Genomic DNA, 27973 nt, shown 5'->3' on the forward strand with positions numbered 1-27973 from the left:
CCAGTGCTGACAGCTGGGGAGCCAGCGCCGAACACGCCTGTTTGTGATGTTGGTATAAGCCTACTGCAGAAGTAGGAGAGAGCTGACTGTTCAACACTGACAACTTGCTAGATGGAGGTGCTGAGCTCAGTCCCCAGCATGCACAGGAAAAGCCAGGCATGCCTTAATCCCAATGTTGTGGAGGCAGAGACAGGAGACATTCTCCCTGAATCAGTGAGAGACCCCTGCCTCAAAAAATAAGGTGGAGGCCAGTGAGATGGCTCATCAGGTAAAGGCACTCCCCACCAAGTGTGATGACCCAAGTTTAATCCTCAAGACCCACAGGTAGAAGAAGAGAACATATTCTTTTTTTTTTTTTTTTTTTTTTTTTTTTGAGTTACAGGTGATTGTGAGCTACATGTAGGTACTGGGAATTGAACCTAGGCCCTCTGCAAGATCATTGATCCCTCTCTCCAGCCCCCCAACCCCATTTTTTTCTTTCTTGAGAGAGTTTCTCTGTGTAGCCCTGGCTGTCCTAGAACTTGAGCTGTAGACCAGGCTGGCCTCAAACTTAGAGATCTGCCTGCCTCTGCCTCCCAAGTGCTGGGAAAAAAGGTGTGCACCACCACCTGGCTCTTGACCCCATTTTAAACATGGTTTCTGGGAATTAAGAGGATATACTCCTGCAAGCTGTCCTCTAACCTGCACAGGTATGCTGTGCATGCAGGTATCCTCCATGCCCCTTTCCTGCACACAAAATAAATAAACAAAAATATAATAAATGTTTTAAAAAGTTGAAGAGCAATTTAAAAGAGCCAGTGTTAACCTATGGCCTCTCTGCACATGTACACACACACACACACACACACACACACACACACACACACACACACTGTTTTCCTTATCTATATGTTCATTTTACCATAAAATGTTAACGATCCTAAATAAAATCCAGCCCATACTCAAAAGCACATGTGTGTTTGTAAGTATGTTTACACGTGTATATAGCACACCGTAACAAAGTAGAATGTGTAAATACTGGCAATCTACAAGTCCATCAACTCCCTACACCAAGGAAGGAACTCCCTCTGATCATCTCAAGGCACAGTGAATATGCTCTGGGTTGATCTCCACAAAAATCACAAGTAGGCTAAAAAATGAAGTGTTTCTAAAAATATGCCAGTCAGCTTCACGCCAAGGGCAAATCACAGATTAGTCAAGCGGGAAGTCAAACCTACCACCACTGGCAGCATCCCTGTGGAGTGAACTACATCTGCTGTACTGAGACACAAAGGGAGTGCAGCTTCACCTTGGAGTCTTCCCTGTTGATGACAAGAGCTTATCTCAGAGCCTCCAAACCTCAGGTTTTAGGAAGCTTGAATCTGAGACACCCCAACAGACGTAAATATAGCACAGAGCATTTGAAGACTCAGATTCCTGTCACTTTTGTGGTATCCTTAGGGGGACAGGAAAACCCCTGGCCAGGTGTCGAGGTCTTGCTTTTCCCACCATACTGATTTCCTAGTGGCAGGTAAAACACTTAGAAGAGGATTGGATTGTCCTAGAAATGGACGCGTGTGAAGACTCGGCTCCTGTGTGCATGCACATGGGCACACCAGCACATACAAAGCTACAAGGAGGGACAAAGGCATTTAAATAGACGGACATTCAGATTGTGTGTCTGAACGGTGCCACTCAGTATGATGGCACAAAGTCTCCTCTGTCTTAATTTGTGGATATAATGAAATTGCAATCAACTCTCACCTACAGGGATTGCTAGCCCAGGCGATCCACATAAGCTCATCTCCTACCAGCCTGTCATCGAGACTGACTCACACTTACCATGGGAGTGTAGAAGCCAGCCATGGTCTAGTTCATACTCCAGAATTTCATGAGGGACCAGGCAGAATCCTTCAGTCTGGACCTAGACACCACCTAGAACATCTCATAACTCTATGAAGAAACTGGCTCAGAGAGGTTAAACATTGGCTGAGGTCACATAGTTGGGTGACACAAACTCCTGACACCATCTACTCTAGCCCTTTGGGACTCTCCTGACCCGTGGCTTGGGGTCACAACCCTGGGGACAACAGCATCTACAAAGTCCATTCAGCTACCTCACGCCTGCCTAAAGTCACATGGTTTGTGTCCATTCAGCATTGGAATAAAGTGTGGCCAGTGGGGAAGTGACCTGCCTCAAAGCGTCCCTTAGTGTCAGCAGGCACAGGTTCCCTGAACCCTGGCCTTGGTACCTATTTCTAGCATGCAGACACAACTAATGACCCCTCCTAGGAGAGAACCTACTGAGGGGTCCAGCATCCCAGATGCAGTCTCCCAGCAGCAACGGACTCTCACTGGCCAACCAACATCCCTTCCCTTCCTGTGTGGGGTCATCACAGGTCAGTTTTCATCCTTCTTGTCTGCATTAGCTGCATCAGTTACCCCCACACAGGATAGGACAGTTTGAGCAAGAGTCTCACCCCCTATTTCAGGGCCTGGGCCCAAGGATGGCATAGAGGGCACAAAACTTTTGGGGTCAAGGGGATGAAGGTCCCATCATATACCCATCACTTCTTGACTGTGTCTTTAGACCAGCTACCCACCATTCTGAATCTCAGGTGCACATCTGAAAAAAGGGGATCATTTTCTCTCCCTCTGGCTGATGTGAGGGATTTCCCTATTACAGATCACATAGGCACCAGGATCATTATCTGGCTTACTCCAAAGCACTGATGTAGGCAGAGCTACAGTTTCAGGGATGTTTGTACATTCCATCCATCCATCCATCCATCCATCCATCCATCCATCCATCCATCCACCCACCCACCCATCCATCCATCCATGCATACATGCATCCATCCATCCATCCATCCATCCATCCATCCATCCATCCATCCACCCATCCATCCATTTATCCATCCATCTATCCATCCATCCATCCATCCACCCACCCACCCATCCATCCATCCATCCATCCATCCATCCATCCATCCATCCTCCATCCACTCATCCTACAAACCTTCCTGAGACACCTGCAACACTCCACCCTCCAAACTAGGCATCAGGGACATTCTTCAGCACCCTGGATTCTCTCACTGCCACCCATGGAGTATGCAACAGCAGCTCCATCTTGTTTGTTTTAACATAGGTCTCATGTAGCCCAGGCTGGTCTGGAATTCACTATGTAGCCAAGGATGACCCTGAACTTCCGATATTCCTGTCTCCACCTCCAAAGTGCAGTGGTTACAGGTGTGTACCACCATGCCCAGTTTATGTGGTGTTAGAGATTGAACCCAAGATTTCATGGATGTTAGGCCAGCACTCTACCAATGGAGACACACCCCTTGCCCCCCCCCCCTTTTAAACAGGGTCTCATGTGGCCCACGTTTCTACCCTGGATCCTCTTGCCTCCACTGCCCATGTGATACAGTTTCAGACACATCAGTTCCATTTCACTCAAGGCTGGGGGGTTGGAGAAGACATGCCTAAGATCACTCTCCAGGAAAAGCAAGGACTGCAAAGCACTGGGCTTCCAGGAAAGGACATGACACTGCCACCACCACAGCCTGGCCACAGCACCTCTGTGGTATGCCTCAGTCTCCAACAAGAAGAATTTTCTAGAAACGTGTATCTGGAGTCTTCCGGGAAGCACATGTGCCCTCCTAGAGCTTTAATATTTAGATGGGTTTGTACCTGTCTAGCTGTCTTTTATAAAGACTCTCAAAGTTCTGTATGGTCAAAGCCACAGCTCAGAGAAAGAGCACAGGAGACAGACTTTTTATTATTCAGCCGGCAGGGAGTGGGATGGGGGAGTGGGGTGGGGGGAGTGGGATGGGGGCGTGGGGTGGGGGATGGGGTGGGGGCGGCGAAACGACTCCCATAAATCTCAAGTTTTATGCGCTCCTGACACTGCGGAGCCCTCGATGGTTTCTCAGCTATGCCGATGGTACATTAAAACCTCATTTTCTCGAACACGGTACTGAATATGCACTCGGAGGAGAGAGAGCCATTATACACAGTAATATTGGAGCTGCGGCTGACGGATGTCACTGTGGTTTCCCCCGAATTCGCTCAGCTCACACTCGGCTGCTGAGCTTGGCATCTTGCCTGGAAGACTGTTAAACACCTGGCCCCTGCGCACTCCAAGGCCAGGGGGTCACAGTTCCGATTAGCAGCCTGGCAGGGGGTGGAGGGGTCGGTTCCAGAGTGCGCCTAAGCAACCATAAAACATCACAAACTGTTTGCTGAGTCACAGCAAGAAGGATGGCGATTGGGACTGAACAGAGAGATCGCAACAGGGTCAAGTTTTTTCTCTGGCTTTTGCTGCTGTCTTCTTGTCTGTCCTAAAGTGACCACATCCAGGAAGCCCTCCCCACCACTGTGGCCGAAGAGGGTGGGGAGATTAACAAGGAGAGCAGTGGGTAAAATGTCTAGAAACCTCCCCCCTAGGGCTACACAGAAGGGACAGAGTAGGCCCGAGAAAAATAGGAAGCATACTAATGTAGGAGAAGGTGAGAGGCTGGCTGTGGACAAGACCCATAAAAGGTTGAGATTCTCATGCCCAGTGCCATTTGAGCTCCTAACTTTTCCTGGCTTCTGGTCCTCTTCCACAATCAGGAATATTCTCTGATTCTGCCACAATCCCTGTGTCCCTGGTCCAGAATTTTTTATTTTTGTTTTGTTTTGAGACAGGGTCTCATTATATAGCTCTGGCTGTCTTGGAACTTGCTACATAGACTAGACCGGCCTTGAACGCACAGAGACCCACATGCCTCTGCCTCCCCAGTGGCAGGGTTAAAGGTGTGGATCACCACACTTGGTATATATATTTTATTTTATTATTTGTGTGTGTGTATGTGTCTTGTAAGTGTATGTCATGTGTGTGTGTGTGGGGGGGGGTGATGGGCTATGGCGGAGGCAAGCAAAGGAAGTTGGATACTCCTCTCCCCCAGATGGAATTGCGTGCTAGCCCTTGGGGCACTGCTCATGAACATGTGTTCATGTGTATCCTGGTATTTGGGGCACACAGAGCACACTTTGTTTGACCGTGTATCTTCTTGTGAACCTTCCCCAAGTGCTAACTTTGTTTACCCCTTACTATGTGCCTGACACTCTTAGCCTTTCATATTTGATATTTCCTTTAATCTTCCACTCTGAAGAGGAAGTACTGGGGCTTTTGTTTTGTTGCTTTTTTGTTTGTTTGTTTTGTTTTGTTTTTTGAGACAGAGTTTCTCTGTGTAGTTTTGGTGCCTGACCTGGAACTCGCTCTGTAGACCAGGGTGGTCTCGAACTCATAGAGTTCCTCCTAGCTCTGCCTCCCGAGTGCTGGGATTAAAGGCATGCGCCACCACCACCTGACTTGATTTGTTTTCTGAGATGACAAAGCGTGGAGACAGAAATGACTGGGTCACACAGCTGTGTGATGTCAAGGTCTGAATTGGAGAAGGCTGAATCCCTGGCCTCTGTTCCATGCAACCTCTTGGTGAGCGGCTGGAGAGTGAGTGAGTCAGGACTGAGACCTGCCCTATGTGTTTAGCTCTGATAGGAGGCTTTCAGGCTCTTGCACCCTCCATGAAGTGTGAAGTCCTCAAAGCTAGAGGTTCTCTGGTGCTCTGAGACCAGCAGTGGTGTTACAGGCATGGATGGGAGTCTAGAGGAATGTGCTGAGAACTCCAGGTTTTTGTGTCCTAGAATAAAGAATTGGACGGGGGAGGGGCTGGGGGCTGGAGAGATACCTCCAGTGTTAAGAACACCTGCTGTTCTCCCAAGTAATCCGAGTTTGAAGGCCAGCTATGGTGGTTCTATTCCTGAGGATGGTGGGGTGCCTGGTCCTCGCTAGCTCTTGCCTGGCATGGAGGTTGTGAAGGTAAAGTGAGCCAGCCACAGCGTGGGCCGATTGGATACCAGCTGAAGTCAGGGATTGCTGTTTGTGCCCCATCCCCAGACCTGGAGCATCCCACAGTGTCTTTATACCTTTCACAGCTTGAGTACAACTCTAAGTAATGACAAGCCAGTCCATCCAGTTTAAAGGGTACCAAAGCACTGGGCTTGGCGTCTCAAGCCTGGCCCTATGTTCTGGCTCTGTTCTTTTTCTAGCTAGGCAACATTGGGCAATTAACTCTCCTTTCTCATTCACCCAGTGTTAACCAGACACCAACGGCTAGCTGGCCCCTTCCAGCTGTTGGAGAAGGCACAACACAGGCTCCGGTTGTCCCCTGTAGCCTAGAAACACAGTGCATCTTTCCGTGCGTGAGTTCAGCCTGCTCCCACCTTTATGAGGATGCCTGGTACACTGTCAATGTTGTTGTGTGGACTCTGAGCTTTAAAATTATTGGAGTGGCGCAATGATGCCTGCTCCCATGTCTGACAACCTAAGTTTGATATCTGAGATCCACATGGTGGGTAATAACAGCCAGCTCCTGTGAGTTATGCTCTGACTACCTCCTGCATGCCATGGCATATGTGCATGACCCTCACTCCCACTTAATAAATAGAATACAAATTTAAAAAAAGACTGCATCAAAATATTACTTGTCCCAACGTCTGAGCTTTTTGGCATTCCCTTTTATTGCGTGATTGATACACTTTCCCCACTCATAGACCATAGGGAAGCCTTCTGAGCAGAAGGAACTATGCATAATGGTTTTCAGTTAGAAATGATCTTTGTCCCTCAAGGGGCATTTGGCAATGTGAAGAAACAGTGTGTGTGTGTGTGTGTGTGTGTGTGTGTGTGTGTGTGTGTGTGTGTCTGTCTGTCTGTCTGTCTGTCTGTCTGTGGGTGTGTGCATGTCTCAACAGATATGCAGTCATTGACATACAAACATGAATGAATGGAGGTTGGAGGATAATCTCATGAAGCATTCTTCAAGTGCCAACCACGTCTGATTTTTGAGACAGAGTTTCCTCCTAACCTAAAGCTCACTAAGCAGACTAGTCTGCCTGGCCAAAGAGCCCCAGCACTGGGATTACAAGTGCATGCCACCACACCTGACTTTCCAAAGTGTGGGCTCTCAGAATCAAACTCACGTTCTCACACTTGTGAGGCAAGTTCTTTACAGTTTTTCTGACTGAGCTATCTCCCTGGTCCTGGAGAGACTGCCCAATTTCACTTTTGAGGAGGAGGGAGGTACTGGATGCTGGGAATAGTGAGTGGCAGTACACAGGACAGCCCTCCACAGTGGAGAAATGCCTTGCCCAACATGTCAGCGGGATCAAGGTTGAGAAATCCTGCACTTAGGACATGGATGAGGACCTCATGGCACACATTCTTACTTTATGCGGCCCTCAACCTTTCTACGTCTCCTTTTCTACAACAGATAAGCGCTGGGGGAGGCAATGGGCCCAAGCTTCACAAAGCAGGTGCTCAATAAATGACTGGCTCCTGATCTTGCCCTCATCTAACACTCCCCCAGACATCAGAGAAAACTGTTCTTAGGAGAGACAACGTCCCTGGATCCCAAGGAAAACTTCGACACCGAAATAAACATGCTTTATTCTGCTCCAACCTTCCTTCTTGGGGGAGGAAAAAATCCGTGAATCTTATCTCTCAACAAATGTGATCCATTCGTGGAGAACCCGGCTGCGTGCTGGCTTATCACTGCCCTGAGTCCTAACAGGGAGTGAATTTTTATGACTGAGTTGTAAACCTTTGCAGAAACCATTTTTAAACTAAAAAAAGAAACGCTGACAGATTCTTAACTACTCTAGTTGCTAAATTAAGCATGAGGGATGGGATGGTGGAGGATGCAAACGAAAACAGAAGTGCTCAGGAAGAGTTAGTGGGGGTAAAATGATGTTCATTAAAAATAGAAACACACTCACACACACTCACACACCAATCTTTTGTGTTCAACTTCACACTCGTACATCATAATGTTCCAGTAAAAGGGCATTTCCCCTGAGATAATAAAAGAATTGAATTTTTCCTTATCGGTCATCTATTTTTCTAGCCCAAGCTATTACTCCCGCTCTAGGGTTGCTAGGCAACAAGAAATATTAATAGCAGCTTTTATTAGCTTAGCTTTTGCAGCGGAGTACCAGAATGAGAAAATGGGAGACATAAATGTGTTACATAAATCTTTCAACCTCTCAGAGCCGGTGTTAGTCTCTGTTTTCATAATGATTTATTGAAGTGATGGTTCATTTATGAGCAAAAGGAGTCCGGGATAAGAAGACGGAGCAGTCCCCTGCAGGAGTGTTTGAAAATAAATAATTATAGCAGGGGAGTAAAAGCTGTTTAAAGCCATTTTTTCCCTGAGTTTTATAAAATATAAAAAGACACATTTCTTTGGCTACCAGCTTCTGAAAAATGGAGGAAAGAGTTGCACCCAGACTCCAGTGCATACCAAGAAAACTCAGGGCCTCTGAGCACTGCCCTTTCGGTCTTTCCAGGGTCCATTTTGGAAATTTGTCTTTCTCCAGCTCCTGCCCTCCAGGAGACAAAAAGCATGACTACCTTTGTTTTCCTGTGATGGGCACCCCCGGTCACGGGGCTGGGACAGGCTGTTTCTTGGGCCCTCGATCTTTTAACTAGAAATAGAGCTGTCACTGATGTTGGTTTTAAATGCCACAGCCCGGATGACATCATGACATCCTGCCATAATAGATGTGCTCGCTCCCACAACCCCTGCTACTCCCACCCCATCTCCAGCCTCAGGGCTTCCCACTTGCTTTTCCAACCACCCATCTTGAAGACTTGCATTGATAAACAGACCGGAAACATGCCACAGCAAAACCTACACCCAGTAGGTCAGGCTGGCTGAACTTTCAGCAGACAAGGTCTATTCAAACCCAGTCAATGAGTAGAATGCTTTACTAAGCACAGTAGCTTATATTGGTTGGACCTACTGTGTGCCACTTAGATTCCCTCCAATTACAGACGTTCTTCCTACAGGGCAAGTACAAATGAAGAAACTGAGGCACAGGACTGTGAACCCCTTGCTCTGGGTCACACAGTGCTGGAAACAAGTGTGGGAGCTGGGTTTTGATCTGAGGTCAGCCTGATCACAGGGCCTATGACTGTGATTTTTGGAAGGTGCTGAAAGTCAAGAAAACAAAACAAATAAGCACAAACCGTCCAGAGAAGCAAAACAGTAAGTGTTCTACTTTCATTCCTGCTGCTGGGATAAAAATATCCCAACAAAAAGCACCTCTGGGGGTGGGGCTGGCAAGATGGCTCAGTGGCTACAGGAGCTTGCTGCCAAGCTTTATGACCTGAATTTGATTCCCCGGTTCCATATGGTGGAAGGACAGGGGACTGACTCCCTCAGGTTGTCCTCTGAGGGACAGACAGACAGACAGACACACACACACACACAAACACACACACACTAAACTAGAAAGAAAGAAAATAGAAAGACAGACAGATAGTTAGATAGATAGAAAGAAAGACAGACAGACAGACAGACAGATAGATAGATAGATAATTTGTCTAAGAGTTTCTACTGCTGTGATAAAACTTCATGACCAAAAGCAACTTGGTGAGGAAAGGGTTTGTTTCATCTCTCATCTTATAGTCTGTCATCTAGGAAAATCAGGGGCAGGAACTCAAGGCAGGAACTTGGAGGCAGGGACTAAAGCAGAGGCCATGGAGGGGTGCTGCTTGCTGGCTTACTCCTTATAGCTCACTAATCTGCTTTCTTATAATAATGTCCAGGACCATCTGCTCAGGGATGGCACCACCCACAGTGGGCTGGGCCCACCTACATCAATCATTAATCAAGAAAATGCCCCATTGGCTTCCCCACGGGCCAATCTGGTGGTGCCTTTTTCTCAGTGGAGGAGGTTTCCTCTTCCCAAATGACTCAATCTTGTATCAAGGTGACAAAAAGCTAACCAGGACAATGCTTTAAAAAAAAAAATAAGTTAGGGAGGAAAGGAGCTTATTTGGCTTACTATTCTGGGTGGCAGTCTATCATTTGGGGAAGTTAAGGCAGGGGCTGAAGCAGCTACTCCCACCACATCCACAGCCCAAACCAGGGAGAAATGAATGCACACACGCTGCCTGCTTGCTCACCAGGGGGTGGTGTCACCTACAGTGGGTTGGGTTGTCTTCTTTTTTTTTTTTTTTTTTTTCTGTTTTGTTTTGTTTTTCAAGACAGGGTTTCTCTGTAGCTTTGGAGCCTGTCCTGGACTAGCTCTGTAGACCAGGCTGGCCTCGAACTCACAGAGATCCACCTGCCTCTGCCTCCCCGGGGCTGGGATTACAGGCATGAGCCACCACTGCCTGGCTTGGGTTGGGTCTTCTTACATCAATTAACCATCAAGACAACCCCTATAGTCATGCACAGTCCAGTCTGATTGAGACTGTTTTCCAATCAAAACTCTTCCAGGTTGGGCCAAGTTAACAGTTAAAGCTAATCATCATATTGGATTACAGAAATGGCCACCATCCTGTCTCTTGAGTCCTTTTCTTCTGCATGGCTCTTCCATTTCTCCCTCCGTGAGGTGGGTTTGGCGCTCTATTGCTTGGCTCTCTGGGTTGGACTTGGGCCAAAGGACTATCAACCAATAAGAAGTTTGGAAACTTACATCCTAGGGCCCAGCCTTTCTCTAGGCTCCTGGTGATGAGAGACTCAGAGCTGAGATACCTCAACTGGTTCCAGCAGACACGAGCCAGATGCTGAGTTAGACTCTCCTAGACACTGAGCCCAGGCAATGGCGAACTGACCCCAGAAATCATAAGAGATAGATAGCTCAGCTGACTCACGAATCATGAGAGATAATTAAAATGGATTGTTTTATGCTATTAAGGGTTGTAGTGATTTGTTACAAGGCAAAGCTAACTATATAATCACAAGACAAAAACATTCACACATTAAGAATAATAAAAACAATTGGTTGGCCTTGTGGTGGAGGGTTGTCTACTGCCCAGGTCATTAAGAAGTCTGGTGGACAAAGGTTTGAGTTGTAGGTCTTTGCTCTTTGTGCCTCAGACTTTGGAGATTTCTTGTGTCTCAACCCATGCTTGTCAAACAGGGTAGAATGAGCCTGCGGGGGTGGGGGAGCAATGAGCAGGAAGGAACATTGGAAGGGAACAGCACAGAGCAATAAGTGCAGAAGAATGTTAGGGCTGTTAAAGACCTTCAGAGGTAATTCACAGGGCAGACTTTCCACTCCCAGGCTCTAGTCCCAAACCAAGGCTGTGCATTCACCCATGAGAACTATCTCTAAAGCAAGCTGGTCAAGTGCAAGCAAACTGCATTTCTGCCTCTAACAACTACCCCAGGACACTAGACGGCAAAGGCCCTCCTTCACTTGGGTTGCGAGTCCCCAGGTCTGGCCCCTAGGCCTTGTGGGCTAGGAGAACAACCCTACTCTGTGAGCACTTTGGAATAGGTACCAGAGCACAAAGGGTCTAAAACTCAACACTGGGGACTTTGAGCTTAGTGTTTGTAGGTCCCCAACAAGCTGACATATGTAGTGGTGGCACTGGGGAGTCTACCCACCTCCAATCATATCCTTGCTTAGTAGAGTGAAGCTGGCAAAGCAATTGTGCTATTTTACCAAAGCTGGGATCCTAACCCAGTTCACTGATAGGAAAACTGAGGCTGAGGAAGGATGGGCTTGCCTAAAGTCCCAAGAAATCCAATGAGATTCAAAGTGGGGTTTGGAAAGATGGTTGGGGGCAAAGCACTTGCTGCACAAGGATGAAGGTCTGAATTTGTATTCCCAACACCCACATAAAAAACTGGGGGTGTCTGTGCCTGTAATCTCAGTGTTAGAAGGCAGGGAAGAGAGGATTCTGGGTACTCTGACCAGACCATTAGCCAATGAGGTTCAGGAGAGACCTTGTCTCAAGACACGAGGTGGAGGGGCTGGAGAGATGGCCCAGCAGTTAAGAGCACTGGCTGCCCTTCCAGAGGACCTTGGTTTGATTCTCAGCACCTACATGGCAACTCACAATCATCTCTAACTCTAGTTCCAGGGGATCTGACATCCTTTTCTGGCCTCTGAGAGCACTGCACATACATGCAGACATATGCAAACAAACATTCATACACATAGACAAACAAAAAATAAATAAGTAACTTAAAGTCTAGATGGAAAGTGATTAAAACCAAACCAAACCAAACATCAACCTTTGGCCTCTGTACAATCAAACACACACACACACACACACACACACACACACACGCACGCACGCACGCACGCACGCACGCGCGCCTCAAAGATGGAAGGAGAATGTTTGAGTGACCTATGTCCTGCTCTTGCATTGAGGACTGGGATGGGACCATACCATTCCAGTGACCAAAGCTCTCAGAATCCCAGGTTCCTGGCCACCAGAAGCCATTGTGATTCTGCTTCCACCTGTCCAAGGCTTCCCTTTCCTCCTTGGGGTATCTCTGGTTCCCTGAAGGTAGGGTTTCCCTTGTGGTAGAAGATTGAGCATCACCCCTTCCTGGCATGCCCGCCCCCCCAGTACTCAGCAACTCTAAACTCTGTTTCCCAGAGGATTCCAGAAGTGATCTTGGGCTCCACAAGCAGCTCAATAAATTCCACTCTCCAAGTTTCTTTGAGCATTTTAGAGGCTGATTTATAAATACAATATCTCTCTCAAAATGAAACAATCAACATAGGATAAAATTATTGAGTTATGAAAATAGAGGTCAGATGGAGGTGCAGTGCTTTAAATTAAACCGACAAAATATATCTTTCATACCAAATTGACTCTTTTTGTCTTGGAAATGAATGTTTAATCAGTTAAGACATGGACGTTGTGGGGAAAGCCGTGAGTGTATTTAATTCTGCAATGGGGTCTGGTTCCAGTATCAGATGGAATCCCCACTGGCAGCATCAGGAGAGGAGCAGTCTAAGAGACTTAGGTATCAAGCAGGGACCAGAAGGGATTGGTGGGCTCTGGGGTCAGAGCTATGGGGGGCCTTGGCATTGATAGAATGGCTACCAAAGATCAAAGTCTCGCCTATTCTGTGGAGATGGCATCTTGGGGGGTGTCTAGGTCTGTGGGGACAACACCTGGCATCCAGGCATCCTCTGTGCTCCCTGAGCCTGGCTGTGCAATCCTTCACCCCCAGTTTAACTAGGAGGTAGATGGAGGAGGGACTTGGTAGGGTGTGAGTTCTTGAGAACTAGGTGGCATTTTCACTCACTAAGAGTAGGATACATGCCTGCCTCCTGCCCAATTGTCACTTCTCACAGGAGAGATGAGGCAGTTTTCAAGAATCATCTGCTATCCGGTGCTATGCCAAGTCTCCACCAACACTGGCCAAGCCCCAGTCAATATGGCTAGTGATGCCCTTGGGCAGATGAGATCAATGAGGCACTGGTGTCTTTGTACTCTGTAGAAATTGTGTTTCTTTTATCATATTCCTACTCCACAAAGGCCAATGTCCCCAGATATGAAGCTATTGCCTCCTCTATCCCAGCCAGAGGTCTCTTCCAGGCACACAGACCCCCCCACCCACTAGCTGCACATCTACAGCATTTTTTAGAAGTAGGCTTCATCTGCCGGCTTTATAGCACTGTGACAACATCCCCAAGTCTGCTCACACAGTTAGCCAAGGATTATTTTGGCTCAGTTGAGGGCACACATGGCTTTGGTCCTCTTTTGAGGGTAGCACAGCATGATAGGAAGGGCCACATCTGGAGCCAGAGAGAAAAGAGACCAGGATACTGGTGATCCCTTTGTGATCCCTTTGTCCCTAAGGGCCTTCCACTAGGCTCCGCCTCTTAAAGGCCCACAGCACCTCACAATGCCACCACTCTGGGGTCTGAGTTTTTCATATAAGCTTTGGGGGACATTATGACATCTGAACGATACCACAGACTCTTGATCTTCTCTCTGTTTGCATCTCAAAGAGTGTGTGTTTGCATCTGTTTGAATGTCGAGGAGTCTCAGAGATCACAAAGCCTGTAGCAATGTCTGGCACCTAGAGGGTGTTCAAGCATGGCGGGGCAGGTGGGGAAATGCCACACTCTGCTAAAGGTATCAAGTCATGGGCCAGCGAGAGGGCTCAGAGGGTAAAGCCACTTGCTGCTAAGTCTGACAACTGGATTTTGATCCCTGGGACCCACATGGAGGAAGGAGAGTCCTCTGGCCTTCACAGGTGTGCCATGACACAAGCACGCATATACATCACACACTTAAAAAAAAAAAGATATTAAGCCATAATCCTTGGAACCTGTAAATGTAACAGGAGGAAGTGGTCTTTGCAGACAAAATCCAAGCTCAGGAGCACAACACTGGGAGATCATTCTAGATTAGCCTTAAAGGCCATCATAAATGTCCCTACAATAAGGGCAGGGGAGCTACCACTAATAAAAAAGAAGCCAGAGCCCAGGGAGAGACACAGCCACAAGCCAGGGGAGCATCTAGAACAATGGTTCTCAACCTGTGGGTCACGACCCCAGTCACATGTCAGATATTTAAATTACAGTTCATAACAGCAAAATTACAGTCATGAAGTAGCAATGAAATAACTTTATGGCGGGGGGTCACCTCAACATGAGGAACTGTATTAAAGGGTCGCAGCATTAGGAAGGTTGAGAACCGCCACTCTAGAAACTAGAAGAGGTAAGGATGGACACCCCAGAGCATCCTGGGGAAGCATGGCTACCCAGAACCTTGATTTCAATGTGAGGTACTGATTTGGGACCTTTGGGGTTGTGAGTGGATGGATCTCTGCTGCTTCTGAGCCACAGGTTTGCGGCCATTTGCTAGAACAGCTGCGGAAAGGAAGCCTCTAGCCCCTCCACATCACCTCCCTGCCTCTCTCAGTTGAGAGGAGCATGGTGTGAGAAAGCATTTACAAATCCCTCTGCATGCTGCTTGACACCCAGCAGGTGTTTCCACAATCCCTGCTTCACACACACACACACACACACACACACACACACACACACACACACTTTCTCCTTGCAGTTCCCATAAATTCAAGGCCCCTTGCCTCCTAATCATCCAGCACATGTTCTTATCTGGATTTCCCATTTGGTGGGGACCTCTGCACTGGTAACAAGGGGTCAGGCTTATCTTTCATTAAGTAAGGAGGGAACATAAAATTGAATGAACCCCTGCAATTCTAGACTAATGGAGAGCTAAAACTGTGAATTTGAGAAGCATCCTAGATACATACCAGTTGTAAAGGAATCTGCAAAGGACTGGTTTGCATAGAGCTCATGTAAGCCATCGTTTGTTTCCCAGGGGAGCTAGGGGTGGTCTGTGATCAGCTGACAGCAAGCCTTTTAATGATCAGAGCTGTTGTGATCAGGAAGCTTGGGAAGGGCACTGGGGTGTATGTATGTGTGAAGGCCAGGAGACAACCACAGGTACCTCTTACTTTGTTTTTTTGACAGGGTCTCTCACGAGCCTGGAACTTTCCTTGTAGGCTGGGTTGTGACCTATCTTCAACTCCCCAAGGCAGCCATCTGGCTCTGCCCTGCCATACGTTATGGAAAATCCCTAGCAAAGGCACCCAGTGTAGTGCGAATTTGTTAGGAAATGAACTAAGAAAATGGCATGGTCAGAACAGATCTGCCAAGGTGGGATTGAGGTCATGTGACTGTGGAGTCTGAACCAGTCAACCACTTAGAAGAGAAAACGGGGCTACTGCCTTGTTGAGGGGGGTAACTGGAGAGCGGAGCATACATTTCCGTTGACTTATTAGTTAATTATTTATAATGTCTCACTATGAGGTTCAGTCTGGCCTTGAACTCATGATCTTCTTGCCTCTGCTTATATTGGGCTACAAACTAGACTGTGGTTTCTCAGCAACTGTTGTGGTAGCAAATGCAATCCATCCCAAAGCATGTGACTCTGACAGGGAAGTCAGCTGAGCACCCTGTCCTTCAGCCTCAGGAGCGCTTGTGACCCAGTCAGACACCCTGGGGGCTGGGCTACTTCATCTTGGATTCATGGTTGGTCCAGCCGGTCAGTGCTCAGCCATGGTTTTCCTCAGAAGACCTAAACAGTCACTTTGCCACAAGTGTGTTAGCTGCCAGCGGCCATAGGCCTGCTGTGTGTGTGGAAATGGCGGTGGGGTGGGGCCACAAAATGACACCCACCAGCACAGCGCCTGTGGAGAAGCACCCTGAGGCCTTTATTGCTTATATCACCATTACCCTAAACATGACTGTAAGAGTTATAACTCTAATATTAACTGTGAAGTGACGGGAGGAAAGAGAAACGTGAAGCAAAGTTTAAGAATGTTAGAAGTCCCTTAAAGTGCCTATTCTACCGACTTCCGGTGGGACTTGATAGTTCAGACAAGCTGTCATGCTAACAACAGAGACTCCCGCCCTGACCCCCCAGCTCAGCATGGGATTCAGGACCTGACTGCAGGCTCCCCTGAGTTCTTTCACCTCTCCTGGCTGCAAGTTCTCACTCTCCAGCCCCATAGCAAAGGGAACCCCTTGCTGATGGCGGCACCAGCTCACTAGCCCCTTGCCTCTTCCCTTTGCTGTCTGTATCCTGAAGCATCCTTCCCTGCCTCTGTCTGCCTGCTGTGGTTCACCTACTCTCGGTCACCCTCCTCCCTGGCTCCTTATGTGAAACACCCACAGCAGGCCAACAGGCGAGGCAGAAGGTAACCTGTGGTAAGTGGGTGTGGTGGTACACACCTGCAATCCCAGGACTCAGGAAACAGCCAGTGGGCCAGCCTGGGAGACATAGTGAGTTGCCAGCTAGCTAGGACTATAGAGTGTCTCAAAACAAAACAAAGCAAAATAAGGGAACGGAAGGGAGGTTGTCTTGGGCCAAGGGTTGAGCACAACAGCTGGGAGTGGTACCATAAGGTGACTACTGACATTCCTAATAAGACTGAAGCCTCTTCCAGTGAAGGGGGATGAAAACATTTTCAAATGGATTGTACAGTTACCCACTCAGTGTGTGTGACTTGATGGCAAGCATATATCTTAATAAATCTGCTAGAAATAAAACTGAGGTTACACTATCAACAACCAATAAAACTCAGTCCCAAGTGGCCACAAACAGAGCTGCAGAAATAACATTTTCCTCCATGCCACCCCCATACTCTGCAGTGTCCCCCCAAATCAACCAGTGGAACTCAGATCATGCACAGGATCAGGGCTCCTCAGTTCAGCCCTGCCACTTGCTCCTCTCAAGCCCTCCTGGCTGGAGCTATGGGGCCCACATGGGAGATGGACTCACCGTTGGCAGCTGGCCAGACAGCAGGTGGCTATCCTGGGCCAGCATGTTGGACACCATGATGGCTGGGAGATCCATAGCTTGGTATGAGTAGGCAGGGAGCAGACCGTTGGGCGCAAGGCCGTGACACAGCGAGTGGTAGCCGGCTTCGTGGTCCCCCAGGTGCAGGAGGGATGGCTCAGGGAGGTTGGGAGGCGTTATAGGAGGAATCTCATAGTCTTCATTGCTCTCGCTCTGGCTGTTGTAGGTCTGAAAACATCAGAGGGGCAGGGGGCGGGGTCAGCGCCTCAAAACCACAGAACATATTCCATAGCATCAGTAACAGCAGCAATGGGAACAGTGCCCTTGGCAAAGAGATGACCCCAGTACAAGGCAGAAGGCCTAGTGACCTCCTGACTCAGACTCCTGCTCCACTGCTCCCTGAATCTTCCACTGAGAGTCTGCAAACAAGAGTCTGGACTCCTAGGGAGAGGGTTCCCCTGAACCTGTTCCTGATTGCCCAGCAGATCCAGCCCACGGCCACCTGAGAACCACCCTCCCTCAGCCACCCGCTTTACAGCGGAGGACTTGGTCCCAAGGGGAATGGTCATGTAAGTTAGCAGAGGAGCTGGGGACTGGAGTTTCAGGCAGTAAGAGTCTCCTAGGCATCCCCAGCCCTCTCTTGGTCCTTATCTTGGTGAGGGGTACAGATGTCGGTGCAGACTAGCAGTTAGCGTCCCCTCTAGGCCAGTCTCATGGTGTCATTTTCACACCCCATTGAACAGGCCCAAGACAAGGCTAGTAGACACAGTGAGCGCCACATTTAGCTTTCTTCTTGTCGTAACTGTCTCAGGTTTCACCGTAGATCATGATGAGCATATACTCTGGGCCCTGACTTTGTGACACAGGTTCTGAGTATGCTTCAGTAGGTGGAGGGACTCCCATTGGTCACTGTGAGTGAAATTTTAAAAATTGTGCATGGGTTTTAAATTTTCAATTATATTTATTTGAATGTGTGTGTGTGTGTGTGTGTGTGTGTGTGTGTGTGTGTATGTGTGTGTGTGTGTGTACCATGGTGCACATGTGGAGGTCAGAAGACAACTTTGTTGGGGTCTTTCCACTGTGTGGGTTCTGGGTATCAGTCTCAGGTCAGACTTGGTGGCAAGTGCCTTTAACCTCTGAGCCATCTTGGTGGCCTCGGATTTTTTATTTTAATTTTATCTAATTATTTCCCCCCTAATCTGCTAAAGGGCTCAGCTTCCCTTCTCATTTTCATGTAGTTAATATCATAACAAATTTGCCTTTTTTCTTTTTATCTCACTTCTTTCCTCCATCCTTTTCTTTCTTTCTTTCTTTCTTTCTTTCTTTCTTTCTTTCTTTTTTTTTTTTTAAATCGAGAAACGGTTTACTCTGTAGCCCATGCTGGCCTTGAACTCTTAGCCCCCTGAGTGCTGGGGTCATAGGAATGTTGAACATCCTGCATCCCTAGAACAAACCCTGCTTGGCCCTGATCTGCCACTCAGTTTTGCAGTGTTGGACTTGGCTGGTTAGGACCTTCGAATCAGGTTCATGTGCGGGATTAGCTTCAGTCTCCCTGTCCGATACTGCCCATGCCTGGTGTCGTTATCAGCCTGGGGAGTCGGTCTTCCCTCGTCATGCTCTGGATATTAGACCCAACAGATGACAGCTATGTGAACTGGAAGACAGAGCTGAAGAAACTACCCATGGTCCGCCAGAGACAGACAAAGAGAAGTCACGGACACGAAGGCAGATGTCTCATGGACTCTGTTTTAATGGGCCAGAGGAATACCAGACGAGGTGGTAGTTGAGGGTATTCCAGAAGCAGTGAAGAATACCAAAGGTATTAGTGGGTAGGAGAAAACCTTCATACCGTGTATGTGCAGAGAAGGAAAGAAAGGCCTGAGTCACAGGAGCACGTGGGACTGAAGAGGTGGCTCAGAGGCAGAGTGCTTGCTCAGCACTTGTGAGGTCCTGGGCTCTATCCCCAGAGGGAGGAAGGACATGGTTTGTTGTTTGTATTGCTCTGTGAATCTAGCATGCAGATTCATCAGCCAGCCATCCCCCGAAGTCTAGCGCTGTGCTGCTCACATGGACTGATGATGAAGCCATGAGTTTAGGGAGGTCTGGATAGAGCTATGACAGAGCAGGGACACATGGCATGTTCCTCTTTACAGCCAGAGACGCTAACATCGCCTCTTGCTCACTGGCTCCCTCTGTAGGGCTATTGTGGAGTTACCACACAGGTGGACAAACTGGTCTGGTCTGGAAGAGGGGGCCACGCCTACCTGCTGGCTTCCCTTAGCTTTCTTCTCCAGTTGGAGTATGTCCTGGTTAACCCTGGGTCTCCTCTCCTTCTCCCTTACACTCCCTTCCAGAATGGCCTCAAGAACCAGGTGTTCAAAATCCTCTAGATGTCACATTCATCCTCCAATTTTGGTTGCCGAGCACCACAGCTGGACATCTCAACAATCCCTTCCTCTACCTTGCACCTAGTTCTCTGACTGCACTAGATGATGTCACTGTCCATCCACAAACCTGACACTCCCTCTCATTCACCTCCCAACTCCAACAAAACTACTCCCAAATACCTTCAAACCCTACGTAGTCCACTACCACCTCTCTTCCCACCAGTGGACAGTGATGACAACCTCCTCCTGGTCCTCCACAGCCCTCTCTTATCCCTCTACTCCCCCCTGTAACCAGAATGATGTCTAAAGAGAAACATCCTGTCCCACGCCCTCACTCAGGTCTGGGGAGTTTTGCCCCAGGCTCCAAGAAGAAAACACAGGCCTACTTGGCGGCACCTTGTGGTGACCGGCAGACGGGCACTACTATGGTGGGCAAGTGTATGGAGTGATAAGGGAGAGAGAGAGACAAAATGGTTCATGTCCTGTGGACAGAGGGATTTCTGAAGAGGTGAAAGAGATGTGAGGAGCGGGCTGAGGTGGGTGGCTTCACTGACACCCAGGGCTATGGTGATGTCTGGGCCTGGGCTTCTGCTGGGGCCCATGGCTGAGTTAAGGCTCTGATGCAGCTGCGGTCTCTGTAGATGTCCATGCTGCTGATACCACCAAAGGCAGAGGGGATAGGGCTGTACAGAGTTGGCCCCACCCCTCACTGACTAATGCAAAGGAGAACTGGTCCTCACCGGCTGCACTCAGGGGAGAGGATCCTATGCCTCCCCTGGGCTGCACAATAGAGCTGACCCTGTTCACATGGGCATGGGCAAACTGGCCCTGAGGTCATGACAATGGGAGAGCAGGTTACAACCCCTCTCGTATGCCATGGGGTGGTATAGATGAGGGAGAGATTCCCTCTTCCCCTCACTCCTCACCACCTTCAGCAGGTGGAGGGCCTGACCCAGCCCCTCACCATCTGCAGCACTTGGGAGAACAGGCCCTGCACCTCATCTGGGCAGCACAATAAAGCCAACCCTGTTGGTGGAGGTATGGGTGAGTCAGCCCCTAAGTTGTGGCTATGGGAGTGCTATCCCCATTACTCATCTGTCTTGTGGCAGCTTGGTCGCAGGAGAGATGCCCTCCTCCCATGCTGCCAATCAACACTTGAGGCAGATGGGACAGCTGGCCCTGAGGTCATGAGAGCATGAGAGCTGTCCCTGCCCCCCACCAGCTGCAACACTCAGGAGAGCAGGCTTTGTATCTCACCTGGGAAGCAAGGTAGAGCTGACTTTGTTGGTAGAGGTGTGGGTGAGCCAGCTCCGAAACTGTGCCCATGGGAGAGCTTTCCCCATTACTCATCAGTCTTGTGACATGGGTGAGGAAGAGATACCCCCCCATCAATGCCTGAGGCAGGTGGGAGAGATGTCCTTGGTCCCCATCAGCTGCAGCACTCAGGAGAGTGGCCCCTATACTTCACCTGGGCAACACAGTAGAGCTGGCCCTGAAGGTGTAGATGTGGGAAGCCTGAGGATGTGAAAGCAGGAGAACTGACCCTGCCCCTTGCTCATCACTGTAAGGGGTAAACTAGCCAGAGCAATGTTGGAGAGCCCATCCTGGTGACCAAGGGAGAGCTAGTGAGCTGACCAACCCTGCAACTACCCAGAACCAGGGTTATCTATTGGCCCACCCCAACATCCGCCCCATCTAAGATCTGCTGGAGCACAGGGGAGGGGGCAGTCCTGTGGACCCAGGGCTACATCTATCCCATCTAAGATCTGCTGGAGCACAGGGGTGTGGTGGTATTGTGTTCCCCAAAATATTGTGCACCCTAATAAACTTATCTGGGGTCAGAGAACAGAACAGCCACTAGATATAGAGGCCAGGAAATGATGGCACATACACCTTTATTCCTAGCATTCCAGAGGCAGAGATCCACCAGGATCTCTGTGAGTTCAAGGCCACACTGGAAACAGCCAGGCATGGTGACACACACCTTTAATCCAGAGGAGTGAGCTTTTAATCCCAGGAAGTGACAGCAGAAAGCAAAAAGGTATATAAGGCGTGAAGAAACTAGAAACTTTTGGCTGGTTAAGCTTTTAGGCTTTTGAGCAGCAGTTCAGCTGAGAGCCATTCAGATGAGGACTGAGAGGCTTCCACTCTGAAGAAACAGGATCAGCTGAGGAATTGGCAGGTGAGGCTGTGGCTTGTTCTACTTCTCTGATCATTCAGCATTCACCCCAATACCTGGCCCCAGGTTTGTTTTTATTAATAAGACCTGTTAAGATTCATGCTACACAGGGGAGAGGGGGCAGTCCTGTGGACTCAGGGCTACAGGATCTCTAAGACACAGGGCCCAATGGGATGCCCAGGAAGAATCCAGTAAGGGCCCAGTGCCAATAGTGCAGCAGAGACCAGAGGCCTTGAACCAGACCAATGATTCTTTTCAATAAATGCCTGCATGCAAAAATGCATGGATAAAGGAGTTCACTGTGTGATTCACTGTGTCATAGGAGATTTTCCCTTCCTTTCTTCCTTCTTCCTTCTTCCTTCTTCCTTCCTTCCTTCCTTCCTTCCTTCCTTCCTTCCTTCCTTTCTTCCTTCCTGCCCCCCCTCTTTTTCTCTTAAATTTTATTTTATTTTGGGGTGGGAGATAAGTGGGATCGGGAGACATGATGTGAAAGACACAAAGAATAAATAAAAAGAGAGAGGAAATCATCCCACTGAGTCACTCACACTGCAGATGCTCTGACAGCTGCCCCGTCTCTATCACTGTTGCTAACATTTTACTGCACAAAATCACCGTTCAGTTATGACATTGGCACAGAGATGTATCATTGCATATTTCTTTTTTTTATTTAAATTTTTTCCATTTTACATACCAACCACATTCCCTCTCCTCCTCCCACTCCCCTCCCCCATTTTCCCCCCCCCCCCCATCCACTTCTCAGAGAGAGTAAGGCCTCCCTTGGGGAGTCAACACAGGCTGGCATATCAAGTGAGGCAGAACCAAGCCCCTACCCCCTGCATCAAGGCTGAGCTAGGTATCCCTCCATAGAGAATGGGCTCCAAAGAGCCAGTCCTGGTACCACTGCCAGGAGCCCCACAAACAGACCAAGCCACACAACTGTCACCCACATTCCGAGGGCCTAGTTCAGCCCCATGCAGGCTCCCCAGCTGTCAGTCCAGAGTCTGTGAGCTCCCACTAGCTCGGGTCGGCTGTCTCTGTCATTGGACCTTTCTGGTTCCTTTCCTCTCCCAGTTTAGCCCCTGCTTCTACCACCATGTTACATATATATGCACATGTATGTATAATTAAATTTAAATTTCATATATGAGAGAAAATAAGGGCTATCTGTCTGACTCTGGATATTTAACACAAGATGCTCCAGTTCCTATCTTTTCCCTGTGGATGACATCACTTCATTCTTCATGGCTGAGTAACTCTGCCCATACCACACTTTCCTTACCCGCCATCTAGGCTGGTCCAATATCTTTTCCATTGTTAGCACTGTCTTTGGTTTCTAGACCTTAGTCTCAAACGTGACTCTGTAAGTCCTCCCATGGGCCTGGCTGTTGCCGGCTTAGGGCTGCCACCCTTGCTGCCCTTGGCAGAATGCCAGTGCCTTAAGGGACCTTTCCAAGGACACAGAACAGGTGTCAGCTGATCACTGGTTCAGCAGTCTCACTGGTGTATCCTTAACGTCTGTGCCACAGGTCCATGTCCTGTGAACTGGTGCTTGTCTTTGGCCTCCCCACCAAGACGGGATGAGGGCCAAGTGTCTAGATAGAACCAACCACGGGTATCACATCATTCCAGAATGCAAAGTCCCCCTGCCTGCCTTTCTGTTCAGACTCACCTCCTCTGAGACTCCTTCTCAACTGTCCAGCCCATCCTCTGGAAAGACACCTCCAAGGCCCACACCATGGCACTTTTGCAAGTCTCACATAGTACTCAACACCTCCTACAGCTGTTTGTGGCTCGGCTTCACCTTCAGCGTGTATGTTCCTCCCCCAAAGCCCCAGGCTCCATGAATGCTGGAGTTAAATCTCTTTTGTTCTCAGTACCTAGTACAGTGATTGGCACCTAGAAAAAACTTGGTTACAATGTAGTGAATGAACTCACAGAATGGTTCACCTCAGACTCTAGGTTCAAGCCTCACCCAGGTGTTTCCGTATCGGTCCCTCCCAGCAGACTGCTGTCCCTTGGCTATCTGTGTCTTGTACTACTGAATGCTACTTCCTTCCTGTCCTCCAGCATCCAGAACAGGTACTGACACAGGGCAGGATGCCAAAGAATGCCAAATGACCACAAAAGTCCATTCTTTTAAATCCAAGCCAAAACCCCAAGGCTCTGGAACACACCCAATCAACCAGAAGTCTTTTAGAAAACTAAGCATGTGTTGTATCAAAATATTGAAATAACACAATCATGACAATTCCTCTGGAGGAGAAATTAGCACACTTAAAAATAAGCATGCAAACAGACATTTGTCTCCTCAGGGTGTAGTCAGATCCCCAGTGCCTGAGCACAAACCTGCCTATCCTGGGGCTAATCTACACCGAGTCCCCACTGTGGGCCTGTCTCAGTTCCTGGCATTTCCATACACTCTCCCTTTAAACATGACTGTTCTGAAAAGATGTGACTACAGCCTTTGTTTTCAGACAGGGAGGGCAGAGCGCAGAGCTTAAAGAAGGTATCTTGTAGCCAGAGTCTGTCTGACTTGAGCCTGGTGAGTCCGACTCATTCCCCACACAGGGTCAAACGCCTCTTGCAGACCCAATTCCAGGTCCTGCTGTGCAAGAGATCTGCCCCTTACCATGCCTGCTCTGCCTCTCACTATGGGGGCCATATGAAAATCCAGAGAGCGGGCATCAAGGTGCCAAAGAGTCCCAGGAGATCTGGTACACACAAAAAAACAGCATCAGATGTATTTTTCATGTCCCAGATCAAGGGAAGGTAGAGTGTGGGCCCATTTGAGTGACCTGGGGCTGGCTATAAGGTCAGAGGAGAGCAGATCACCCCTGGAATCCCTGGGAGGAGGGGTCTTGAAGCCTAGCATATATTTTGTTTTATTTTATAAGAATCTCATGTATTCTTGACTTTACCATATAGCTAAGGGTAACATTGGACTTCTGATCCTCCTACCTCCATTTCCCAGTGTGCTGGGATTATAGATGTGCTCCTACATAAACAGGTCATGTTTATGTAGGACTGGGAGTGGAACCCAGAGATTCAGGCACACCCAGCAAACATTCTATCAACTGACCTAGACCCCCAGCCCCAAAGCCTAGATTTTTAAATTGTGGGTCACAAAGGTTTATCTATAAAACACTCGACAACAGTAAAAGGACTCTGACCACACAAAACCAAAACTGAACTCGGAATCAAACGCATGACAGATCTTAGACGCTCCCAGCAGCTGGTACCTGTGTTGCATTGCATGACTTCACTGCAGCCTTGGTTCTGAGCACACAACCCGTGCACTTTGTACTGTTTGCAAACCAGCAACACCAATGAAGTCTGCTTAAAGCACCCCAGACCAAATCCAGGACTACTGTGTGCTTTGAATTATGACATTCTTATTCTACAGTCTTCTGCTCCCACAGAAACATGACCGTTTCTGGAAAACAAGAATGTTAGTGTTTTTCCACCCTAGTTCCTCAGCATGTAAGCATCAAACTAGTATACTTTGGATTATATTGTGTTGGAAAGTTTGATTTTAAAAATTTACTATTTGAGTTACTCACTTAAATTAAAAAAAAAATGTTCAATGAATTTGGCTTGGAATTAGGGAAGAATTTCCAACAATTTCTCTTCTTCCTTTTTTCCTTTTAAGAAGGCAAGATTATATTTTGGTTGATTTCAGTTCATGTTCACTGGGCCTTGTTGCTTTGGGCTGGTGGTGAGGGCTCATCGTGGAGAATGCTTGGTAAAGGGACAGTTCTAACTTCATGGTGGCCAAGAAACAGAGACCAAGGAAAGGGGTGAGGTCCCAACATCCTCTTCAAGTACATCTTCCATGTATTAGTTCCCAACAACTTCTGAAATAGCCCTAAATATATTTCTGCTGTTGTGTACTTTGCGTTTATGTGAAGTGTATGCTCCTCAAAACAACCATCCACTCCAACAAACACTGAAGATGGTCTGTATCCTGCAGTATCAACCATTTAGTCAGGATCCAATTCTTCATGTAAAAATAAATACACTCACCCATCTCATTAGTATGCAAATTTTCCTTTGTCTTTAATAAATGATACTATTAAATAGATTGTTTAAATAAATTGCTTAGTGATTTACTATCAGTAACTTTGATTTGTACAACACATTTTATATACATATATAACTGGGATTATGGGAAATGTTCTTAAGTGCAATGGGTCATGAACAGAAAACTCTCAGGAGCCTGGACTTAAAGTACCACAGGCTGGAGGTGTGGAGGGCATGAAGGACAGCTTCTGGCTGTGCCGAAGCTACCAGAGGAGGGACTAAATCCGAAGCCTATCAGCAATCAGCTAATAATTCCACCAAATTCTTAGACTAAGCTCAGGCCTCACCATAAAATGAAATGACAAGTTCTGAAGCACTGTCTTAAGCCAACCTTTATGGAAAGGTCCTCAAAGTGAGAGCCTCAGGATGAAACATGAACCCAAGAGATACTAGACACAGCATCAGGCTGAAAACCACCACAATGTCTGTCAATCTAACTTGATGGCTGTCCAGTCTGTCAATCAAACTTGATGGTTGCCCAGTCTGTCAGTCTAACTTGATGGCTATCCAGTAAGGGTTGCTGAGATGGAAGTGTAGCTTTAGATTAAGTCAGACCCACAGGAGTAATCCATACTTTATGGAAGGGGTCATTGACATCAAGGCATCATTTAGACTGCAAGGAAAGTTGAAGTTTAAATATATTTGTTACAATGTCTAAAATTTATTGAGGCACCAGATAATGTTCAGCAGTCACAGGTACGTTCACAATGTGGTACAATGCCTGCTCTATCTGGTTCTTAAATGTTTTTATCACCTCAAAATAAGATTCCATTCCTATAGGCATTCTCTCCCTGCTTCCCTTGACCCCTCAACCATTGGTGTTCACCTATTTTCACTCCACCTCTAAGAATTTACCTATTCTGGCTGTTTTTAAGTAAATAGAATCTGGCTTCTTTTACTTTGCATTATTATGTCTTTGAAGTTCACCTACATTCTACTTAGGATAATGTTCATTTAGCAAAGAAGTGTTTTGAGATTTATAATGCATATCAGAGCCTTTTTCTTTTCGTGGTTATAAAATATTCTACTATATGGATTTGCTACAATTTGTTTATTAATCCACTGATAGGCATTAAATCTCTTTCTATCTTTGGCTACTGTGAGTTGGGTAGCTGTGGTGATACATTGTGTACCCTAATAAAGCTTGCCAGAGGATCAGAGGACAGAGCTAGCCACTAGATTAGACATAGAGGTCAGGCAGTAGTGGCACACACCTTTAATCCCAGCACTTGAGAGCTCATGCCTTTGCTTGGGAAGCACACACTCCTTTAATCCCAGGAAGTAATGTGGCAGGGCAGAGAAAGGTATATAAGGCATGAGGAAATAGGAGCTCTCTCTCTCTCTCTTTTTTTTTCTTCGAGACAGGGTTTCTCCGTGTAGTTTTGGTGCCTGTCCTGGATCTTGCTCTGTAGACCAGGCTGGCCTTGAACTCACAGATATCCATCTGGCTCTGCCTCCCAAATGCTGGGATTAAAGGCCTGTGTCACCACTGCCTGGCTGGAACTCACTCTCTTTAGACTGAATATTTCGTAGAGGTAAGAATTAGTGGCTGGCTGTTCTGCTTCTCTGGTCTTTCAGCTTTTACCCTGATATCTGGCTCTGAGTTTTTTTATTAAAAGACCATCTCAGATTCAAACAACAGATAGCCATGAATAAGTGTCTTTATAACACTGTTTGAGTATATTTTTCAGATTTTTTTCACATGTACATATATATGTAGGAGTGGAATTGCTAGGTCATGTGGTAATTCTGTTTGACATTTAAGAAATAGTCCAAGGACTTTTCCACGGTGCCTGCACATTTTTATAGTTCTGCTAACAACATGTGAAAGTTTCAATGTCCCCACAGCTACAGCACCAAGATTTTTAATAGTTTTGTGATAACCATCTTAGTGGTATGAAGTAACAACTTCTTGTGGCTTTAATTTGTGTTTTCCTAAAGACTAATGACATTGACTATCTTTGCATGTGTTTCTTGGCTATCTGAATCTTTAAAGAAATGTCTTTCCCAGCCCTTTGTCCCTGTTTTAGGTTGGGACAGAGCACTGAAATACAGTCATTCCAATTTAATTTTTGATGATGTAAAACCTATCCCTTTCTTGTTGTCCATAGTTCTGATGTCATATTCAGAAATTCACAGCCCTGATAGTTGCATCATTGAGTGTGGCATTATTTTGCATGTGAATGCTCACTTGTTCCAATGTCA

At 47.5% G+C, this 27973-nt stretch overlaps 1 protein-coding gene across 9 annotated transcripts in view; it reads right to left on the reverse strand.

Annotated features, from left to right (window-relative positions):
- Tox2 (TOX high mobility group box family member 2) overlaps positions 1 to 27973 on the reverse strand; it is a 135724-nt gene that overhangs the window by 41127 nt on the left and 66624 nt on the right. For all 9 annotated transcript variants that reach the window (XM_036183768.1, XM_036183765.1, XM_036183772.1 and 6 more), the window contains one exon: positions 17105 to 17350. In XM_036183768.1, coding sequence (XP_036039661.1) covers positions 17105 to 17350 — 246 coding nt within the window. The remainder of the gene's footprint in view (positions 1 to 17104; positions 17351 to 27973) is intronic.

Source organism: Onychomys torridus, chromosome 4 (genome assembly GCF_903995425.1).
Source record: "Onychomys torridus chromosome 4, mOncTor1.1, whole genome shotgun sequence".
Classification (NCBI taxonomy): domain Eukaryota; kingdom Metazoa; phylum Chordata; class Mammalia; order Rodentia; family Cricetidae; genus Onychomys; species Onychomys torridus.